The following is a 20064-nucleotide window of genomic DNA, read 5'->3' on the forward strand; positions in this document are numbered from 1 at the left end:
AACCCCTAGTCACCACACCAGGCAGCTCACAACTGCCTATAACTCCAGCTCCAGAGGATCTGATGCCTTTGTGGACATCTGTACTCACGTGCACACAGAAACACATGCGTGCTTTTAGTCCCAGGACTTGGGAAGCAGAAGCAGGCAGATCTCTGTGAGATCAAGGGTAGCTTGGTTTACATGGCGAATTCCAGACCAGCTAAAGATATATAGTGAAACCCTGTCTCCAAACAAAGAACAAAAGACCCCAAACCAACCGACCAAACAACAGCAACAAAATCACAATTAAAGAACAAAACCAGGGGCTGGAGAGATGGCTCAGAGGTTAAGAGCACTGGCTGCTCTTCCAGAAGTCCTGAGTTCAATTCCCAGCAACCACATGGTGGCTCACAACCATCTGTAATGAGATCTGGTGCCCTCTTCTAGCATGCAGTCAAACATGCTGTATACATAATAAATAAATAAATCTTAGAAAAAAATTATAAAAAAAAAAGAACAGAACCAATAATTTTTCCATCTACTGAACTGTTTTTATAAATTCTAACATTTGAAAAGACAATATATTTTGAGATAAATGATAGTAGGTAGAGGAAATAGTATTAGTCAACTATGGCCAATTATTCTCTTCCTGAGCCGAAGAGAAAACCTGAGAGTCAAGGTGTACCCTTAGAAGGTTCTTCCCCCAGGAAGAGGCGCTACACGGAGTGATTCTGGCATGCACGCGCCTTTCTCAAGGCTGGTGCATATGTATCAAATTACAGCAAAAGCTTTGTAAGGATGGTTAGCTTACCTGCGTAGGAAATGGTAAGCAGCTTGCTTCTTTCAAGAGGGGGAGCCCAGGAAGACCACATGGCATGCATAGCTGGAAACGTAACACCCTGGGGGTGGATATTTCTGATGAAATACAAGGCAGCTTCAAAATCAGACAGAAAAGATAAAAGTTGCTGACCTAGCTTTATGGATGAGGCGTGTGGTATGTACAGAAAGAATGGCGGGGGGTGGGGGGGGGGGGGGGGTGGGAGAAAATGGTGAAAGATGAATCTAAGTACAAACACCACTGAAATTCTGTGGAAGGCTCCGGGGGCCATCTGTGACAGCAGTAGAGACAACAGACTACAATGTTAAACATCCACAGACAGCACACTTCACCAGGAGAATAGTTCAGCAAAGAGACACAGTCACTGGATCAGAAGCAACAGACTACAAATAAATACATTTTACTTAGGTAAGAAGACAAAACAAACAAACCTGGGGGCTGATAGAGGCTAATAGGATTTATTTTGTAACCAGGAAGGAATTGTTTAATAGAGGTCTGTGAGGACTGCTATTTGGAGGTAGATGATAAGAACATGCAAACTACTAACAAAACTTTAAGCCAGAGGTGGTAGCGCATGCCTTTGATCCCAGCACTCAGGAGGCAGAGGCAGGAGGATTTCAGTGAGTTCCAGGCCAGCCTGGTCTACAGAGTGAGGAGTTCCAGGATAGCCAGTGTTACACAGAGAAAAACCTGTCTAGAGAAAAAAACCAAACCAAACCAAACCAAACCAAACCAAACCAACAAAAACACTTAAAATTAGACCCTGGGGCCAGGTGTGGTGGCGCATGCCTTTAATTCCAGCTCAGGAGGCAGAGGCAGGTGGATCTCTGTGAGTTCCAGGCCAGCCTGAACTACACAGTGCGTTCCAAAGGCACAGAGCTACATAGGGAGACCCTGTCTCAAAAACCCAAAAATAAAGTAAAACTAGAGCCCGGAAATCTCCAAAGCCTTTCAGCCAATTTCACTACATATAAGCTGTGTATGATTCCTGTGATTGAGGATGGGCAGGTACTTAAGTGTCAACTATTAAAATGATGAAGCTGAGGACTAAGGATTAGGATTTACCAAATGCCTTACTGTGACCATGGAACTTCTGTTCCAAGGCTAATGATTTCACTCCAACATCCTCTCCAGCGCACTATTGGATGAGGCTACCTCCCAGCCTCTGTGAGCTCTGCAGACCCAAAGGCCGCCTTGTACCTGAGTTAAGGCTCTTAATCACTGAGCAGCTCTCCAGCCTGGAGAGCATTCATTATTCAAGATGGAGAGATACAAAAGAAGCATGGAGAGGAAAAGAAAGATAGACATTAACAGATTTCTGAGTGGGGTTGTGGGGTCAGCTCAGTGGCAGATAATATTTGCAGCATGTGCAAGGCCCTGGGTTTGACTCTCTAGTACTGAAACAAAATCAAGTAAGAAAAAAAACAAAACAAAAAACTAAATAGGGTGAAGGGCATAAAACAAATAGTAATATTTTTCACAGCATAAAAGTTTAGAAGAATCCTTGAAGTAAATTTGTATAGTTAGATAAAATAATAAATTATTTGTCTCTAAGTTAGAAGACCAGAAAAAAAAATGAATGATAAAGAGGAATTCCCATAAATAACAAATTTAGTAAAATTTTGTAAAATGTGCCAAAACAGGGGCTAGAGAGATGACTCAGGAGTCAAGAGCACTGGCTGTCCTTCCAGAGGAACTGGATTCAGTTCCACCATCCATATGGTGGCTCACAACTGCTTGTAACTCCAGTTCGAGGAATTCAATGCCTTCTGGTCTCCAAAGGCACTGCACTCATGTGCACACAGACACAGAGACATCCACATAATCAAAAACCGTACGTCTTTTTTTTTTTTTTTTTGAGTTGAGGATTGAACCCAGGACCTTGTACTTGCTAGGCAAGCGCTCTACCACTGAGCTAAATCCCCCCCCATCCCCACCCCCCCCCCCGCCGTAGATTTTTTTTAAAAGTGCCAAAATGTATGTGTGTATGGTTAAGTGTGGGCCACCTTAGCCACTGTGATGGGAAATAAACCCATTTCCCTATCTTCTTTTTTTTTTTTTTTTTTTTTTCAATACAGCGTTTCTCTGTAGCTTTGGATTCTGTCCTGGAACTCACTCTGTAGCCCAGGCTGGCCTCGAACTCACAGAGATCCGCCTGCCTCATGTGCCGCCACCACCACCCGGCCTTCATTTCCCTATCTTCTGAAGCATGAGCTACTACTGTCTCCCTTAGAAAATGTTCTCTCAGGTGGAAACGGCTCACTGCTTAAGGGCACTGTAACACTCACTCGGTGGCTAGCAGCCACTGCAATCCAGTTTCAGGAGATCTGATGCCCTCTTCTGGCTCCTGCAGGCACCTGCACTCACATCATGCACACACGTACATGCAGATGAAACACTTATCCATATACAATAAAAATAGGGCTGGAGAGATAGCTCAGTGGTTAACACTGACTGCTCTTCCATAGGTCCTAAGTTCAATTCCCAGCAACCACGTGGTGGCTTACAACCACCTATAATGAGACCTGGTGCCCTCTTCTGGCCTGCAGGGAATACTGTTTACATAATAAATAAACCTTAAAACAAAACAAAATGCCTAGCAAGCACAAGACCCTGGTTTTGGTCCTCAGCTCAAACAAAACAAAACAAAACAAAACAAAACAAAACAAAAAAACAAAAAAGCCCAAATCTTTAAAAGCACGCAGGCAGTAGTGGCGCACGCCTTTAATCCCAGCACTCGAGAGGCAGAGCCAGGTGGATCTCTGTGAGTTCAAGGCCAGCCTGGTCTACCAAGCGAGTTCCAGGAAAGGTGCAAAGCTACACAGAGAAACCCTGTCTCGAAAAACAAAAACAAAACAACAACAACAACAAAAAGCACACAGGACAGAGGAGGAGATAAAGGAGAATAAGAAGTGGAACAGGAACCCAAGTCCTTACCTCTCCTAACCCTTCCAGGGCTCTCAGCACAATGAGGGCCACCACTCCCAAGTCTGCAGCCATGGGTGTGAACAGGGTCAAGACAGCAGTGCCCAGGATGCCAAGGCCCAGCAGCAGCTTGCCTCCAATCCTGCTGGCCATGTACCCACCAGGAATCTGTGTGATGATGTAGCCGTAAAAAAAAGAGCCAAGAATCCATCCTTGAGTTTCTGCATCCCACTGGTACTTCTTACCCTGTGGAAAAAGCAGAGTGGAAAAACAATCTTCTCGACTTTGAAATTCTGAACTCTTGTTTTGGACTGCAGAACATGAAAGCTGTTCGGGGTGGGTTTTTTTTGTTTTTGTTTTGTTTTTTTGGTTTTTTTGTCAACTTGACACAAGCTAGGGCCATCTGGGAAGAAGGAACCTCAATGAAGAAAATGCTGTCATCGGACTGGCCTGTAGGAAAGCCTGTGGCATTTTTTTTTAAAAGATTTATTTATTTATTATGTATTCATCCTGCAGACCAGAAGAGGGCACCAGATCTCATTACAGATGGTTGTGAGCCACCATGTGGTTGCTGGGAATTGAACTCAGGACCTCTGGAAGAATAGCCAGTGTTCTTAACCTCTGAGCCACCTCTCCAGGCCCAGTCTGTGGCATTTTCATGATTGATGATTGATGTGGGAGGGCCTAGGCTACTGTGGACAGGTGGTCCTGGGCTGTAAAGAGCAAGCTGAACAGGTAGGTTGTGGGGGAATTCCTATAAGGTCCCTGCTTTGGTTCCTGCCTCCAGCTTCCTACCTTGACTTCCTGCACCGACTTCCCCTCATGACAGACTGTAAGCTGTAAGATGAAATAGATGCTTCCCTCCCCAGGCTGCTTTCTGTCGTGGTGTTTATCACGGCAACAGAAACCTAACTAAGACGAGCAAGCTTTCGAAGGCAGGTGGGTCATGACAACATGCAGTTTCCAGAAGCGAGTGGGCAAGAACTGAACATCATGAACTTTTCTAGAAGCTTGCTGTTCTGCGACACTAAACTGGAAGAGGGGATGCTGAGGCTCTGTCACAACCCTGACTGGGAAGATTCAAGAAAGAGCCCCAGGCTTAGGTGGGCTGTGCTGACATACGCCTTTAATGTCAGCACTCAGGAGACACAGGCACAGGTAGCTCTGTATTAGGTCCGATCTACACAGTACAGCCAAGGCTATGTAGAGAGACCCTGTCTCAAAAAACAAACAAACAAACAAACAAACAAACAAACAAACAAACCGCTATCCATTAAAGTTTCTTCAAGTTGAAAAAAGGACTTTCCAAGCCGGGCGGTGTGCACATGCCTGTAATCCCAGCACTCGGGAGACAGAGCCAGGTGGATCTCTGTGAGTTCGAGGCCAGCCTGGTCTACAGATCGAGTTCCAGGACAGCCTCCAAAGCTACACAGAGAAACCCTGTCTCGAAAAACCAAAAAAAAAAAAAAAAAAAAAAAAAAAGGACTTTCTGAACAGATCAATGTATGTGGTAGCTATACATCTTATAACTGTAAGTTGACTAACTGTTCAACTAACACCCAAGAAAACAGAAAGAGATCTTAACTTGGGGAGAATACACACAAACAAATATTTTGGTTTCTTTCTGATAAAGGCATATTTTTCATTATTTTTTACTTCTAAGTATTTCAGTATTAATCTTTTTTTTTTTTTTTTAAATAGCACTTACCGTGTGATTGTGGTGAACTTTTATGGGTGCAGAATGTTCTGGACACTCCTTGGAAGTTCTATTATCGGTCCGAGTTGTATTTGAATCTACCATGTCCACCAACGCAACACTCAGGTTCACACGTAACGAATAAAGAACGAAAAAACCAAAGAAAGCCAGAACCGCTAAGTTGTAACGAGCAGAGCAGCATACTGGAGCTGAAATGAAGGTTGGGAGAAAACTTTAAATCATGTGATCTCTAAATAATGAAAGGAAAAAAATTAAAGATTTATTTATTTTATTATTTTTTTTCAATACAAGGTTTCTCTGTGTAGCTCTGGCTGTTCTGGGCCTCTCTCTGGAGACCAGGCTGGCCTCAAACTCAGAGATCTACCTCCCCTGCCTCCTGAGTGCTGGGATTAAAGGTGTGCACTACCACACCCCAAAGATTTATTTATTTTTATATCTTACGTATGTGTATTTTGCCTGTATATATTGGTGTACTGTATGTGTGCCCAGTGCCCACAGAGGCCAGATGAGGGTATCAGATCTGCTGGAACTGGAGTTATGAACCGGTTGTTAGCAGCCGTGTGGAGGATGGGAATAGAACCCAGACCCTCTGCAGGAGCAGTAAATGTTTTTTTGTCTTGTTTTTGTTTTTTGAGACAGGGTTTCTCTGTAGCTTTGGAGCCTGTCCTGGACAAGCTCTGTAGACCAGGCTGGCCTCGAACTCACAGAGATCCATTTGCCTCTGCCTCCCGAGTGCTGGGATTACAGGTGTGCGCCACCACCGCCCGGCTACACCTATCTTTTTTTATTGTATGCTATTAGTTTTTCCTTAGGTAATGCTTGATTTGGACTATAATAGCCTTTATTACTTGTAGCACGCTTTCTTGGACCTGTCAGCCCCCAAATCATGACACGGAGACTTATTACTAATTATGAATGCTCGGCCTTAGCTTAGGTTTGTTTCTAGCTAGTTTTTTTTTTCTTTTAACTTAACCCATTTTTATTAATCTATGTGCTGCCCCCAGGCTCGTTGAAGTCATCTACATACTGTCCACCCTGCTTTCCTGTTTCCTCTGTGTCTGACTGCCTGTCCCCTGTCTGTCTGTCTGCAAGCTGGCTCCCTTTTCTCTCTGCTTACCAGACTTACCTATCCCTCCTCTGCCTAGCTATTGGCCATTCAGCTTTTTATTAGGGCAATCAGATGCCGTAGGCAGGCAAGGTAAAAAGCAACACATCTTTACATATTTAAACAAATATTCTATTCCACAACAATCACTCTTTTCCATCTCAATTTTTTTTATAGTTCCTTTTTTTTGAGACAGGGTTTCTTATATGAATTCACAACATGCCCCCATGGTTGGGCATGCTTGGCAGACCTAGACACTACTGCCTAGCTATTTCCAGTTCAAAATAGCCATTTCTGGGTCAAAACGTCTCGCGTGACCAGGACCCCGTGGCTTGGCATGGTTGCGTAAAAGCGCGCAGCGCAACCATGTGATCTACACGCATGTGTGGAGTAGCCACATGAGCCTGTGTATGCAGGCGCAGCCCAGCCTTTATAAGCTGGCGCCATATTCCCTGGCTCCACTTTCTCTTGATCACGTGTGTTTCCGAAGGCCTGTCTCTCTCTTTCCTATCTTAATAAAACTCTTGTTAGTGTATTCTGTCATGTTTTGTGACATTTCCTCACAGGGTAAGAGCGTTGCCAATTAACTAACAGTTTCTCTGTGTAGTTTTGGAGCCTGTCCTGGCTCTCACTCTGTAGACCAGGCTGGCCTCGAACTCACAGAAATCTGCCTGCCTCTGCCTCCCAAGTGCTGGGATTAAGGGCGTGCGCCGCCGCCACCACCACCCGGCGCAACTTAACACTTCTAAGGTACTGTCAATAATCAGAAAATAAAACATATGACTATGAAATTTAAAAGTTATACTAAGCTGGACAGTGATGGCACATGCCTTTAACCCTAGCACTTTGAAGTAAGAGACAGGTGAGTTGAAGTTTGAGGCCAGCTTAGTCTACAAAGTGAGTTCCAGGATAGCATAGGCAGTTACACAGAGAAACCCTGTCTTAAAAAAAAAAAAAAAAAAAGAAAAATTATAAAAATAAATCGATGCAAGGTTTATGAAAGTTGCTGTGACTGTAAATCTATTCAGTCAGAAATACTTTTAGAAAGTAACACATGCCTAGGAATTTGAATACTCTGAAATTGATCCAAGGTAAAACAAGCTTGCATGGCAGAGTCGGTCCACTGGCTACCCACCACACTGAGTTCAAAGCAAGATCATGCTTGCATAATGAACAGAACACTCATCAAAACAAACACCAGCCTCTAAACCTCTTTGTAAACACAGGAATGTGGGGTGGGTGTGACAAAGAACAAGGGAAAGACCCAGGCTTGACTCTCAGCTCCGGCCATGTGTGTTTACTTAGATGAATGAGTGAAGTAACAACCTTCTCATTCTCAAGGTTTTCAGTTCTGTCCGTGGCGGGTGTGTGTGTCTCTGCTTCCATTTGTAAAGTACAAGGGGCATCTCCCATAAGCATGGGTCCTACTGGCTGAGAAACAAATCTCAAGATTTACGTCGGGAGGAAGAGTCTCAGATAAACATAAAAGCCTGGGGGAGTCAGGTGTGGCCTGGTCCTACTGGTCACCAGGCTATTAACTACACCCAATCCCAGACTTCTGGGCAGAAAACAGGTTATACACCTCTCCCTTTGAAGAGACAAGCCTGAGTGTTTAATAACCCTGGTTTCCCTAGTGCTTATCTATGAGCACAAAGACCTCGAGCCCTCTACATTGCTCCACTGCTAAGTTTTTAAAGAAAAAAACAGGAGCTGTAATAAAGGTCATGGCTAAACGCATTGCCTCTAAGACAAGTCTAATTAATATAGGCAAGCATAAGAGAATTTTAAAAGGTTGGGGATTTAGCTCAGTGATAGAGTGCTTGCCTAGCAAGTGCAAGGCCCTGGGTTCAATCCTCAGCTCAAAAAAAAAAAAAAAAAAAAAAAAAAAATGAAGAAGAAAAAGAGAATTTTAAGAATAACTAACAGAGGCCAGGCAGTGTTGGCCCACACCTTTAATCCCAGCACTCAGGAGGCAGAGGCAGGCGGATCTTTATGAGTTCGAGGCCAGCCTGGTCTACAGAATGAGTTCCAGGACAGCCAGAGCTACACATAGAGAAACTCTGTCTTGAAAAACAAACAAAATAGCTAACAGAGGACCAAGGAAAGGGGAAAGCCACCTTAACCATGATGTCCATTCAAAGTTAGTTGAGAGATTTTTTTTTTTTTTGCCAATCTCTATGCAAATCATTGCTTTGACCCTCCACAGTATGAGAAAAATCTGACATATTAAAGCAACACACACTAGGAAATTGTTAATAACCAAGATTGTATTTAAGCAACAAATAATTTATAGTAGTTCTGTTTTTGTAAAATTGTGATTCTCAAATCACCCATCTCTTGATTAATTTCTGTTAATATTTTCCTGTAAATATTGTTTTACTAATCATACAGGCCATCTTTGAGACCTCTCTTTCAGATATGAGTAATCATTCCTGAGATTGGCAATAAAAAAGTCTACAAACAATCCTTAGCATGACCAAACAATATCATGCTGTCTCCTACTACAGGTGTCTTTTTTTATCCCCCAACAAAAAGGCATTTGGATTCTGCCTTAACAAGCCGAGAATTAACATGCAATCCAGTCGGCAACATAACAGCATCATTTTTGGGTCAATAGAACTATAAACTTGTTGTTTCCCCAAAGTCTGGGCCTGATGAGTTAAAGTCTTGATGTCTCCCCAAGTTATTGGCTGGCTTACTCCTCCTCTTGATGGGTCTGTCATCTATCTTTAGATGATGCATTTGTCTGGTGGTCTCCGGGATGCTGTCCTGTTTGGATGCATCAGAGTGGGAGCCATCCTGGATTTCATTCATTTTCTGGAAAGACATAAGCATAACCCTGACCTGATGCTAGAAGAACATTGAACCCTTATCATTGATTGTTTCAAGACTTTTTCTTTTAACATATACTTTAGGCTGTGCCCCCCTTTAAGACAAAATACTTTGGAGCAGCAGAAAAAGCATTATCCTTTAAAGTGAAGAAATTCAGTTAGCACAGTTAACTAAATGTAGCATAGTACATAGGGATCTGGGTGGGTATACCTCCTTTTATTGTTAAAATTTGCCAATTATGTATCTGATGGTGCCATTCCACAATAGCTTAACCCTGTCGTTTGTAAGGGCCTTTAGTAACATGATTAATGTTCCATAAATTGCAAACTTCTTTAAGGTGTTTGTTAGTACAAGCAGGATTATTATCACTTTTTAGTTGTAATGGCTCCCAGGAAGAAAACGTATCAGAGTCAAGCCCCACGTGTGGCTTACTGGCTCTTCCCTGGAGCTCCCTGTGCCTTGTGCTTCACCTGGGGCTGTGTTCTGTGGCTTCCTATTTAGGGAGAAGCACTATGCACGCCCATAGCACACTGTGCACGCCTGTAGCACACTGTGCACGCCTTTAGTGCATTTCAGCGTGGATCTCTACACCTGAGAGCAGAGAAGGCCCCAGACCCAGACAGCTGGAGTTTCAGATGTAAAGCCGACACAAACTCACTACTAATTATGCGCCAGAAACTTGGGATACCATGTAAAATAATGCCTCCCGTAGAGGACAGGCTCTCATGAGCCTCTTCTAACTTCTGCCCTTGCCAGAGTCTGACCATTTATCAGACCAAGAGCAAGCTCAAAACTTTTAGTTCAACAACGGTCTTTAACTTTAAAAGATTTAAACCAGAACTTAAGATTTGATTTTTTTTTTTTTTTTTTTTTTTTTAGTTCCCCTTGCTGGCCCCTGAGATTAAGTTTTGTTCCTCAGAAAAGTCAGGTTGAGTGATAGTCCGCTGCCTCTGCAGGCTCCCCCTTAAACCCTGAGCTGCTGGAGGCTGGTCCTCACAATTTACTCCTGTTTTCTTTCTTAAATCTACTCCAAGTCTGTCTACATTGTTATTTTAATTTTTTTGTAATGTTGTACAACAATACAATTAAAAAAAACAAATGAAATTTTAGTAATCATAAATACAAAGGAGCCTGGATGGTCTGGGTTCTCAGGGACTGAAAGGCTCTAGCCAGGTGTGGTGGGTGGTGCATGCCTTTAGTCCCAGCATGTGAGGCAGGACAGGTGAGTCTCTGTGAGTTCCAGGACAGTCCTGGCTAGGTAGAGACCCTGTCTTAAAAAAACTAACCAACAAACCATCACTCACCAAAAACCACACCACAATGCGTCAAACATTTGAGCGAGGTGTGGTGGTGCAGACTTTTTACTCCCAGCACTGGGAGGCAGAGGCTGGGGGGGAAAATCTCTTGAGTTCAAGGCCAGCCTGGACTACAGAGAGTTCCAGGGCAGCCTGGTCTACAGAGAGAAACCCTATGAGTGTGTGCGCGTCTCCGCTTTTGATGTAAAGGCTGAGATAAATTCCCTTATTTTGCCAAGGCGGTGAGTGCACCATGGATGGATTCGCAGTTTGTTGGCCACCAGCAAGGAAAGCACTTGCAGTCTCAGAGTAACAGACACTGCACCAAGCCTCCCTTCTACTGGAGACAGCCATAGCTGCTCCTGGCTTCCCTCCGAGGCCGGCGTTGCCTGCTTGTGTTCTCGGGAGACAGGGGAGCCAGCAGTGCAGTAGGTCTGTCATGTTTCAATAGGATTGACTGGACTTGTTTACTCATGTTACTTTCAAAGCAAGGAAACTCAGGGAAGGAGCACACTACCCCTTTTTTCCATTTCTGTCTCCGAGCTACCCATGTCCCATCGGATCCTTCTTTCTCTTTACTGGACTCCATCCTTGAGGACTTCATTCCGAATGTTTCCGATCTTCCATTGCACTCTCTCTACATCCACAATCCTTCTGCAACATTCCTTTTCCCTCAAGCTGGGCCGGTGCCCATCCTCAGTGCATTTCTGTCCTTCATGTACTAGTTTGCATATGGGGCCAGTTAAAACAGTCGATGGCTGACGGACATCTAATGAAAGCTGATTAATTACAGCAAGTTCACTGTTGAGCTGTACAACCAGGGTGAGCACAGTCTTTTTTTGTGGAGCTTGTGGGATCTAAAACATATGCTCCTTGTCCTTTTGAAGGGCCATCTCAAGCCAGGTGGTGGTGGTGCACACATTTAATCCCGCCACTCAGGAGGCAGAAGCAGGCAGATCCTTGAGTTGGATGCTAACTATACAGTGAGTTCCAGAACAGCCAGAGCTTCATAGTGAGACCCTGCCTTCAAGAACAACAAAACCAAATCTCTTTGGGGCAGCCTAAACCTAGCTCATGCTGCACCAACGGAGCACCCCCCACCTCTCAGCCATTCCTGGAACTTGGGTGCTGCACTCAGCTGCTCCAAGCTCTGTCAGATCAGGGTGGCAGGAAGGGCAGCAGGGCAGCTGCTTTGAGATCCAGTTAGATAGCTCAGGAGAGTGAGCCCCTAACAGACCCAGGTGGGTGAAGCCTGAGGGAGTCTATTAAGCCCACCCTGCTAAGACCTGCCAAGATGTGTCCCGGCAGAAAATTTTCTTTTCTCTCTTTCTCTTAAATAATCCTCCTGAGAGGATCCAATCAATATATTACTACTGTATTCTAGCTTGCAAAATCATTGACAGAGATTTAATCTTCCTTTAGTTCCCATGAGCTTTCAGTATTAACATCAATAGGTATTTGGTCAGGAAACCAAGGATTAAATTTTACAGTTCCTTGTAGAGAGTTGCCGAGTTCTGGCTCTTAATATTTTTCCTCTGGGTCTTTATATATATATATATATATATATATATATATATATATTTTTTTTTTTTTTTTTTTTTTTTTTGGGGGGGGGGGATGTTCGAGACAGGGTTTCCCTGTGTAGCTTTGTGCCTTTCCTGGAACTCACTTGGTAGCCCAGGCTGGCCTGGAACTCACAGAGATCTGCCTGGCTCTGCCTCCCGAGTGCTGGGATTAACGGTGTGCGCCACCACCGCCGGCAGATTTACTTATTTTTATTTTTTGTGCATTGTTGTTTTGCTTGCATGCATGTGGTCTGTTTGAAGGTAGTGGATCCCCTGGACCTGGAGCTACAGTCAGCTGTGAGCTGCCACATGGGTACTGGGAATTGAACCCAGGTCCTCTGGATGACCCAGCACCCTCCTCTGGGTCTTAACAAATATCTCAATAATTGTATAAAGTTCTTTGTTTCAGAGGACAGACTGGAACCCATGATTATTTCTACTCTCTCACTTAAGGTCGTGAATTCTTCTGTTTCAGTTTAAAGAAAAATGTTCTTACCTTCTCTGATTGTCAGGCCCCTCACGTTGGGTGCTGATGTGGATCAGCTAATGGTGGGGATCTGTGCAAACACCAGGGCCCGCAGAGTATTGATACAAGTGAGGCAAGAAGGAAATCGGGCTCACCACGACTCAATAGCAGGTATTGGTTCAAATCCCAGGGAGTTTATTTTAGGCATATTTAAGTACAATACAATTTTGGAAAATAGTCTCCAGGTGACAATAAACTCAATCCCATGAGTGCGGTAAAGCCTAAGGTATCACTGTATCCAAACTCTTTGCAAAGTACATGTGACCTAGTCCATAAAGATGGGTTCTATAGATTGAGAAAAAAATACTCAAGATAAAGGTGTTAGGAGGAAGAGTCGTAAAAGTCTGGGGGAGTCAGATGTGGCCTGGCCCTACAGACACAGGTCATCAGGCTATTAACTACATCCACTCCCAGCCTTCTGGGCAGAAAACAGGTTATCTCTTCTGTTGAAGAGACAACCTGTGTGTTTAACATTCCTGGTTTCCCTAGGGCCCTCTACAACCATCCAGGTCAGCTGAGCTGTGGGGATTCCATCCTAGGAAATCAGGGGGGGGGGGCACTCTCACTTAATCCCCACCTCCATGCCCGAGGAAGCCTTTCTAATAGAATAAAGTGCTACGTACCTATAAGGGAGAAAGGAGGCCCACTCATCTTGGGAGACAGGCCAGGGAAGGACTTTTGGGAAGAGGGATATTTGACTGTGGCTTCCTCAATGAGCCGAAGCTGTCAGGGGCCGGGGTGGCCGTAAGTACAGCCACGCAAGCAAAAGCAACAGGATGTGCAGAGCAAGGGAACGGAGAAAGGCACGGGGAGAACTTAAGGCCTTAGCGTGGACCGTGTCTCAGAACGAATACTACTGAGTGGGAGCGGGCGCTGGGTTTCCTAACCAAACAGCTCATGTTCCCGAATGCTTACTGGATTGAGCTTGCGTTACAGACATTCGGAAGATGAGCTGCGATCTACTCAGAGCACCATGCAGAGTCATTTCAGTAACCCGACTGTTATCATTGCCTTCTCTGGGTCCTGGAAATATAGCTCCTATGTTGAGAACTGTGGCTCTTTTTCATTTGTGCGGAATTAAGTTACGGGGGGGGGGGGGGGAATGAGGCTTCCAACGGAACAGATGGGACTGACTGCTGAGAAGGTAGACACCCATGCAAGCCTGGTGGAATCTCCGCCCCGTGGAACTTCAAGTGCTGCGTGTCTGCAGAGGAAGCAGTCGGCACCAAGATGGACGTGACAGCAAAGCACAGGGGATCTAGAGCAATGGATGGCGAGAAGGTAAAGGGCCAGACTTTGATTCTAACCTGAGAAGTAAGTAAAAGGGGCCGGAGTGTAACTCAGTGGGTAGGGTGCTTGCTGAGCACGTATTCAGGAGGTGGAGGCAGGAGGATCAGGAGTACAAAGTCACCCTCAGCTACACAGTAGTTAGAGGCCAGCTTGGGCTACGTGAGTCTGTCTCAAAGAAACCAACCAGCCAGCCAACGAAACAAACAAACAAAAAATGAAAAGTCCTAGGTTCGATCCACTGCTGCCATAAACTTTACAAAATAAAGCATTCCTTTAAAAAAATTAATTTTTATTGTGCATTGGTGTGAGGGTGTCAGGTCCCCTGGAAATGAAGTTACAGACAGTTGTGAGCTGCCATGTAGGTGCTGGGAATTGAACCCAGGTCCTCTGGAAGAGCAGCCAGTGCTCTTAAACACTGAGCCATCTCTTCAGCCCCTAAATAAAGCATTCTTTCTTAGTTTTTTTAAATGTATATATTTTGTCTGTCTGTATGTCTGTGTACCACATGCATGCCTGAGGCCTATGGAGGCCTCAGTAAGGTGCTGGATCCCCTGGAGCTGGAATTACAGATAGTTGTAAGTTTCCATGTGGGTGCTGGGAACTGAACCCACGTCCCCTGGAAGCGCAGTCACTGCTCTAACTGCTGAGCCATCTCTCCGCAACACACCATTCAAAAATAAAACAAAACCAAAACAGATCACCAAGAAAACAACAAAAGTGTCTGAACAAAGTCAGAAAGTAGTCATGGCAGGGTAGTTACACCCACAAGCAGGAAGGGTGCCTATCTGCTTATGGTTAAAGCAGTTACGAAAGACCCTTTGGTAATGGTTTGTTGCCCCCCCCCCCCCCCCAAGGTTTCTCTGTGTAGTTTTGGTGCCTGTCCTGGATCTCCCTCAGTAGACCAGGCTGGCCTCAAACTCACAGAGATCCGCCTGGTTCTGCCTCCCAAGTGCTGGGATTAAAGGCGTGCGCCGCCTGGCTATCCTTTGGTAATGTTAACAAAAGATATACCCACGGAGGGCTGTTCATGGTCAACAAAGGCAAATTTCCAGTTCAAGTCTTTCTCACACCTGTACCCTTGAATGTGTGCAAGCCCATTTGTCTTTCAGTTTTCAGTAGCTTCAGAAGCTACATTACAAAAGTGTGGCAAAATCCAGTGAAGACACATACTTGGGTTTTGGGGAATGGTGGGTATGGAGACCAGAACCTCGCCAGGCAAAGACTCTTACCACTGAGCCTCATCCCCAGTCAGGGAAGACGCTTTCTGAAGTACCACTGCCACAATGAAGTACCTTTGGCACATTATCTTAGTGCACTACAGATAGCCATCTCGAGAAGGTTCTGTTTCTTAAACTGTAGTCTGATAGAGGAGGAAAAATGGAAATGTCTGCAATATTTTTAGTCTCTTACAGCACAAAGTCAAGATATTCGCGGGATTATGCAACTGTCCTCCTCCGCACACTCAACAGCTGTTAACCATTCTTTTTCTCTCTGTGTGTCTGTGTGTCTCCTCCCTGCCCAAGGAGCTACCTGATCACATGCTTGCAGACAGGCATAAGCGGAAACCTGGCAGTCACTGGAGAGGAGCGAGCGGCACTTTGGCCCTTTGCTCATTGACTGGTAGGATACCCAGGACCCCGAACTGCTTCAGCCCCCGCCAGCGCAGGCGGCTCCGGCGGGTTCCGGGGGGCTGTACCCGTGCCCCCAGCCCGCAGCCACTCCCTCGAGGCGCCCACGGCAGGGAACCACCCGCCGCCCGGAACGCTCCCACTAGCAGCCCCTCGGTGGTCCAGCCGCTCACCCGCTTCGGCCTGCCGGGCGCTCGGCAGGAGCGGGGTGCTGTCCGAGTTCTCCTCCTCATCGTTCATCGCCGGACCCCGAAGCAGGGGCCTCATGACGCCCGGAGAGCAGATGTGCTGATGTTGTTCTTCGGCCAACAGAGCTCTCGGGAGGACAGCCCCCGGGCCGCTCTGGCCGGGCGAGGCAGGGCTTGGCCCCGCCCCGTGCGTCACCCAGGCCCCGCCCAGCCCTGGCCGCTGGTTCCTAAGGTGCCATCTTAGCTCCGGGCAACTCCGGTGTGGGCGTGGTGCAGCAGGGGTGGGCGTGGCTGGGCTGGGCTGGGCGCTTGCACAGTGCGCCATGGGCGGTGGGGTATCTCTAGGTCTCTGTTCCCGGAGCAAAAGCTGGTGTACACCGGTCCTTGAGGGACTCGGGGGCAACCTGGAGGCGGGGAGGGGGCTTCCATCATGCAGAGATAGGAAGCTGGGGAAGTGGACAGGGAGTATTTGACCCCCAGATGTCTGTAGTAGAGTTATCGACAATTAGCAGTCTTTGTTCAGGATAGCAGGTGGATTTTGAGGTGGAAAAGCAGTAAAGAAAAACACGTTCTGTCCGACGAAACTGCCTATGTCACAGGTGAACCCTAATGTAGGCAGCTGCCTTTTTTTTTTTTTTTTTAACCAGAGCTGAGGACCGAACCCAGGGCCTGATTAAAAAAGATTTTTTATTTTTATTTTATGTGCATTGGCATTTTGCCTGCATGTAGGTCTGAGTGAGGGTGTCAGATTTTGGAGTTATAGACAGTTGTTAGCTGCCATGTGGGTGCTGGAAATTGAACCCCGAGTCCTCTGGAAGAGCAATTGGTGCTCTTAACCACTGAGCCATCTCTCCAGGCCCCTTTCTCTGCTTTTTCAATCTTGCGGATTGAACCCAGGGCTCGAAACATGTTAGACCAGCGCTGGTACCGTTGATCTACATCCTCAGCCGGCGGCAGGCCACATGATGTTCAAGCATTGAGGTTTTTCTCTGTAAATCTAATTTAGACAGTTTTTCCTACTGCTGACTCTAGAAAAGAGGAACTAGGCAACCGCCCCAGTCAGCCTTGTTGTGGCCCTTGGGCCTCTGAGCAATACAGGCCGTATCTTCAGACAGATGGAAAAGATAAGATGTGGTAGATGTCCTTGGAGAATTCCAGGCAGCAAAGGTTTGCAAGTCAGTAAGCTAGGTGAGGTCTCCTGTCTAGAAGGGCTGAGGAATTCTGAAGACATCCCTAACTCCTGGGCTAGTGAACGCTGGGCAAGTTTTCAAGTTAAAACAACCATACGTTGTAGATTTCAAACCGACAGTTGTAGAGACAGGCCCCTTGAGCACACACACACATCCGGCAAATCCTTTTAAAATGTATGTTCATCAAAAAACAAACAAACAAACAAAAATGTATGTTCAGACAGACAGTAACTCTGGTGTGGCTAATTTGATGGGTCAGTTTGCTTGTCCACCATGTGGGTGGGTTTTTAATTTGAATTTGAAAGTTTGATTAGAAAAAAAAAAGACCAGCTTCCCTTTTCTCATCTGGGATCCCTGGGAAGATGGGGAGAAGGATTAGATTTCATTAGTAAGAGCCCTCCCGGTTCTGACTTGTATGAGCCAATAGGTTTGTCCTCCGCTGCATCTCTTCTCTCTCTATTGATTCTGTTTCTCTGAGAAAAGATTGCTAATGTCCTTCTCGGTAAGTCAGGGAATCAGATTCCAATAACCTTGAAAACTTTCCCATTAGGGCAGCATCATGTGTCCTTAAGCACACTTTTAATCTGCAAAGGTTCAGGTTACTGAAAAGTTGCAAAGTTGATACAGACAGTTTGAGGGAGGAGAGAAAGAGTTTGAGAGAACATGGGGAGGGAGCCCCTTCCCCCCAAGTCTGGGTGAAAGTCTCCTGCCAGCTGAGTTAACAATGTCTTCACAATTAACAAAAGTTGCTGTGAAGGTCATCTATATTGTTCTTTTTTGTTTTGTTTTGTTTTTTGAGAGGTTTCTCTGTAGCTTTGTGCCTTTCCTGGAACTCGCTCTGTAGCCCAGGCTGGCCTCGAACTCACAGAGATCCACCTGGCTCTTTCTCCCAAGTGTTGGGATTAAAGGCGTGTGCCACCACCGCCCATATATTGTTCTTTTAACAGAGAGATATTTTAAGTAATGTTAAAATAATAATGGACCAGGCCTATGGCCTAAGCATGTGTGTCCTTCAAGTATGGCCTTCCTCCTTTCCCAGCTGTCAACCTGGGAAGTTTCTAGGACTCCTTCAAGAGGCCCATTTAGGTTACACCCTTGTGCAACCTTATGTATGACCCACGGTTTTATCTTATCAGACTGCAATCTTGTCTCGGGCACTCTGAAATCTCCTTTACTGTCTCAGACTTGCTTTGTTTTTGCTGACCTTGTCAGTTTTATAGAACCAACCAACCAACGGTTCTATACGTTGCAATTTCAAACTCACAGTTGTAGAGACAGGCCCCTTGAGCACACACACACCCACCTGGCAAATCCTTTTACAATGTCTATAGAAAATCTCCGGGATCATCTCAATACACTCTTCACTTAGTGCATTTGTTTGGAGGCCCTCTGTATAGAGGATGAAATCAGCCTTTGGTGTAGAGCACAAGGCCCTTCCAATCCCAGGGATGCTTCCAGGCTCCCCTTCCTCCATGCCTGCCATATTCTGTTGCTTTATACATGGTTCTATGCATTCAGCCTTATGCATAATACAGATGCTTGCTTCATTTGTGTACACTGAGTTACTGTTTGCTCTTTGAAGCTAAAATGTCACCTTTGAACAAATACATTTAAAAAAATTTTGTATGAATATTTTGTCTGCACGTATAAAAGCGCATCACATATGTTTCTGGTGGCTGCAGAAGTAGGTAGAGGGTGTCAGATCCCTTGGAATTGGAGTTACAGATGATTGTCAGTTGCCATGTGGGTGCTAGGAACCAGACCTGGGTCCTCTGTAAGAATATGCTGTTCTCTTAACTGTTTAGCCATCTCTCCAGCCCCTGAAATGTCACTTATTTATCTATTTATTTATTTATTTATTTATTTATTTATTTATTTATTTTTTATGAGACAAAGTTTCTCTGTGTAGCCTTGGCTGTCCTGGAACTTGCTCTGTAGATCATGCTTGTTTCAAACTCAGAGGTCTGCCTGGCTCTGCCTCCCGAGTGCTGGAATTAAAGGCATGCGCCACCACCATCTGGCTGAAATGTCACCTTTTATTTGACAACTACTCCACAATCTCTCCCTTGTCCTGTGCTCTTATGTTGTACAGATGTTCACGACAACACACTTTGAGAGTTACTGAAGACAGTTTATTAGAACATGGGGTAGGTCTTCAATAGCAAAACCTTCATGTGTTTCCATTTCTAGCTCTAAGCAGAGAACAAATATTTATGAAGTCCCTTATTATGTATCAGGCACTGTCCTGGTTGCTGTGGGGGTGAGTATGCGGGGCATGCAAACTTTCTGCCTTCAGGAGGCTTATATGGGACATGTTCCTTGAAGGAGATATTCCTTTGTACTGTCTAATGGAAATATAAGATATTTCCCTAATGGCTATGAAAGTTAGGGGACATATTTTCATTTCTGCACTTGTGAGCACAAGGGACACATGAGTATTGCATTCCAGAGGAGGCAAGATAGTGTTTTTAGGAAGGAGTTTTCAAATCTGGACATACATTCCCACATGTGATGGGTGGTCTTGGCTATCAGCTTTGACTGGATCTGAAACTGAGACGGTCTGAGCACACCTGTGAAGGATTTTTTTTCTTTTGATTTTATGAACATTTATGTTTTGCCTGCCTGTATGTCTGTTGGAGGGTGTTGGGTCCCCTGGAACTGGAGTTACGACAGTTGTGAACCGCCATGTGGGTGCTGGACCTCTGGAAGAGCAGTCCATGCTCTTAACCTCTGAGCCATCTCTCCAGCCCCTCAGGATTTTCTTGATGAAGTTAATGGATGTGGAAATACCCACCCTAAATCTGGGCAGCACCTTTGAGTGTGGGATGGTTATAACGAGGTCCAAGGGGAAAAGCTCTTGCATTTTGCCTGCTTGCCTTTGTGTCTTGCTGGTGAGTTCCTCTTGCCTGTGTGTGAGTTCATCTACATTGTTGCCGCTGCCACCGTTTCTTACTGATGAAAGATCTCAAATGCTGTGGGCTTCCAA

General features: G+C 45.3%; 1 protein-coding gene across 2 annotated transcripts in view; it reads right to left on the reverse strand.

The window, feature by feature from the left end:
• Nucleotides 1-16086, reverse strand: part of Slc17a5 (solute carrier family 17 member 5) — a 36813-nt gene extending 20727 nt beyond the window's left edge. Inside the window, exons 1-5 of one of the 2 annotated variants that reach the window (XM_036193351.1) lie at nucleotides 15874-16086; nucleotides 9264-9381; nucleotides 5451-5647; nucleotides 3755-3988; nucleotides 791-878 (exon numbers count right to left, since the gene is read on the reverse strand). In XM_036193351.1, coding sequence (XP_036049244.1) covers nucleotides 791-878; nucleotides 3755-3988; nucleotides 5451-5647; nucleotides 9264-9381; nucleotides 15874-15933 — 697 coding nt within the window. In that variant the 5' untranslated portion in view covers nucleotides 15934-16086. The remainder of the gene's footprint in view (nucleotides 1-790; nucleotides 879-3754; nucleotides 3989-5450; nucleotides 5648-9263; nucleotides 9382-15873) is intronic. The other variant, XM_036193352.1, reaches the window with a different exon arrangement.
• Nucleotides 16087-20064: the final 3978 nt, after the last annotated feature.

Source organism: Onychomys torridus, chromosome 7 (genome assembly GCF_903995425.1).
Source record: "Onychomys torridus chromosome 7, mOncTor1.1, whole genome shotgun sequence".
Lineage (NCBI taxonomy): Eukaryota > Metazoa > Chordata > Mammalia > Rodentia > Cricetidae > Onychomys > Onychomys torridus.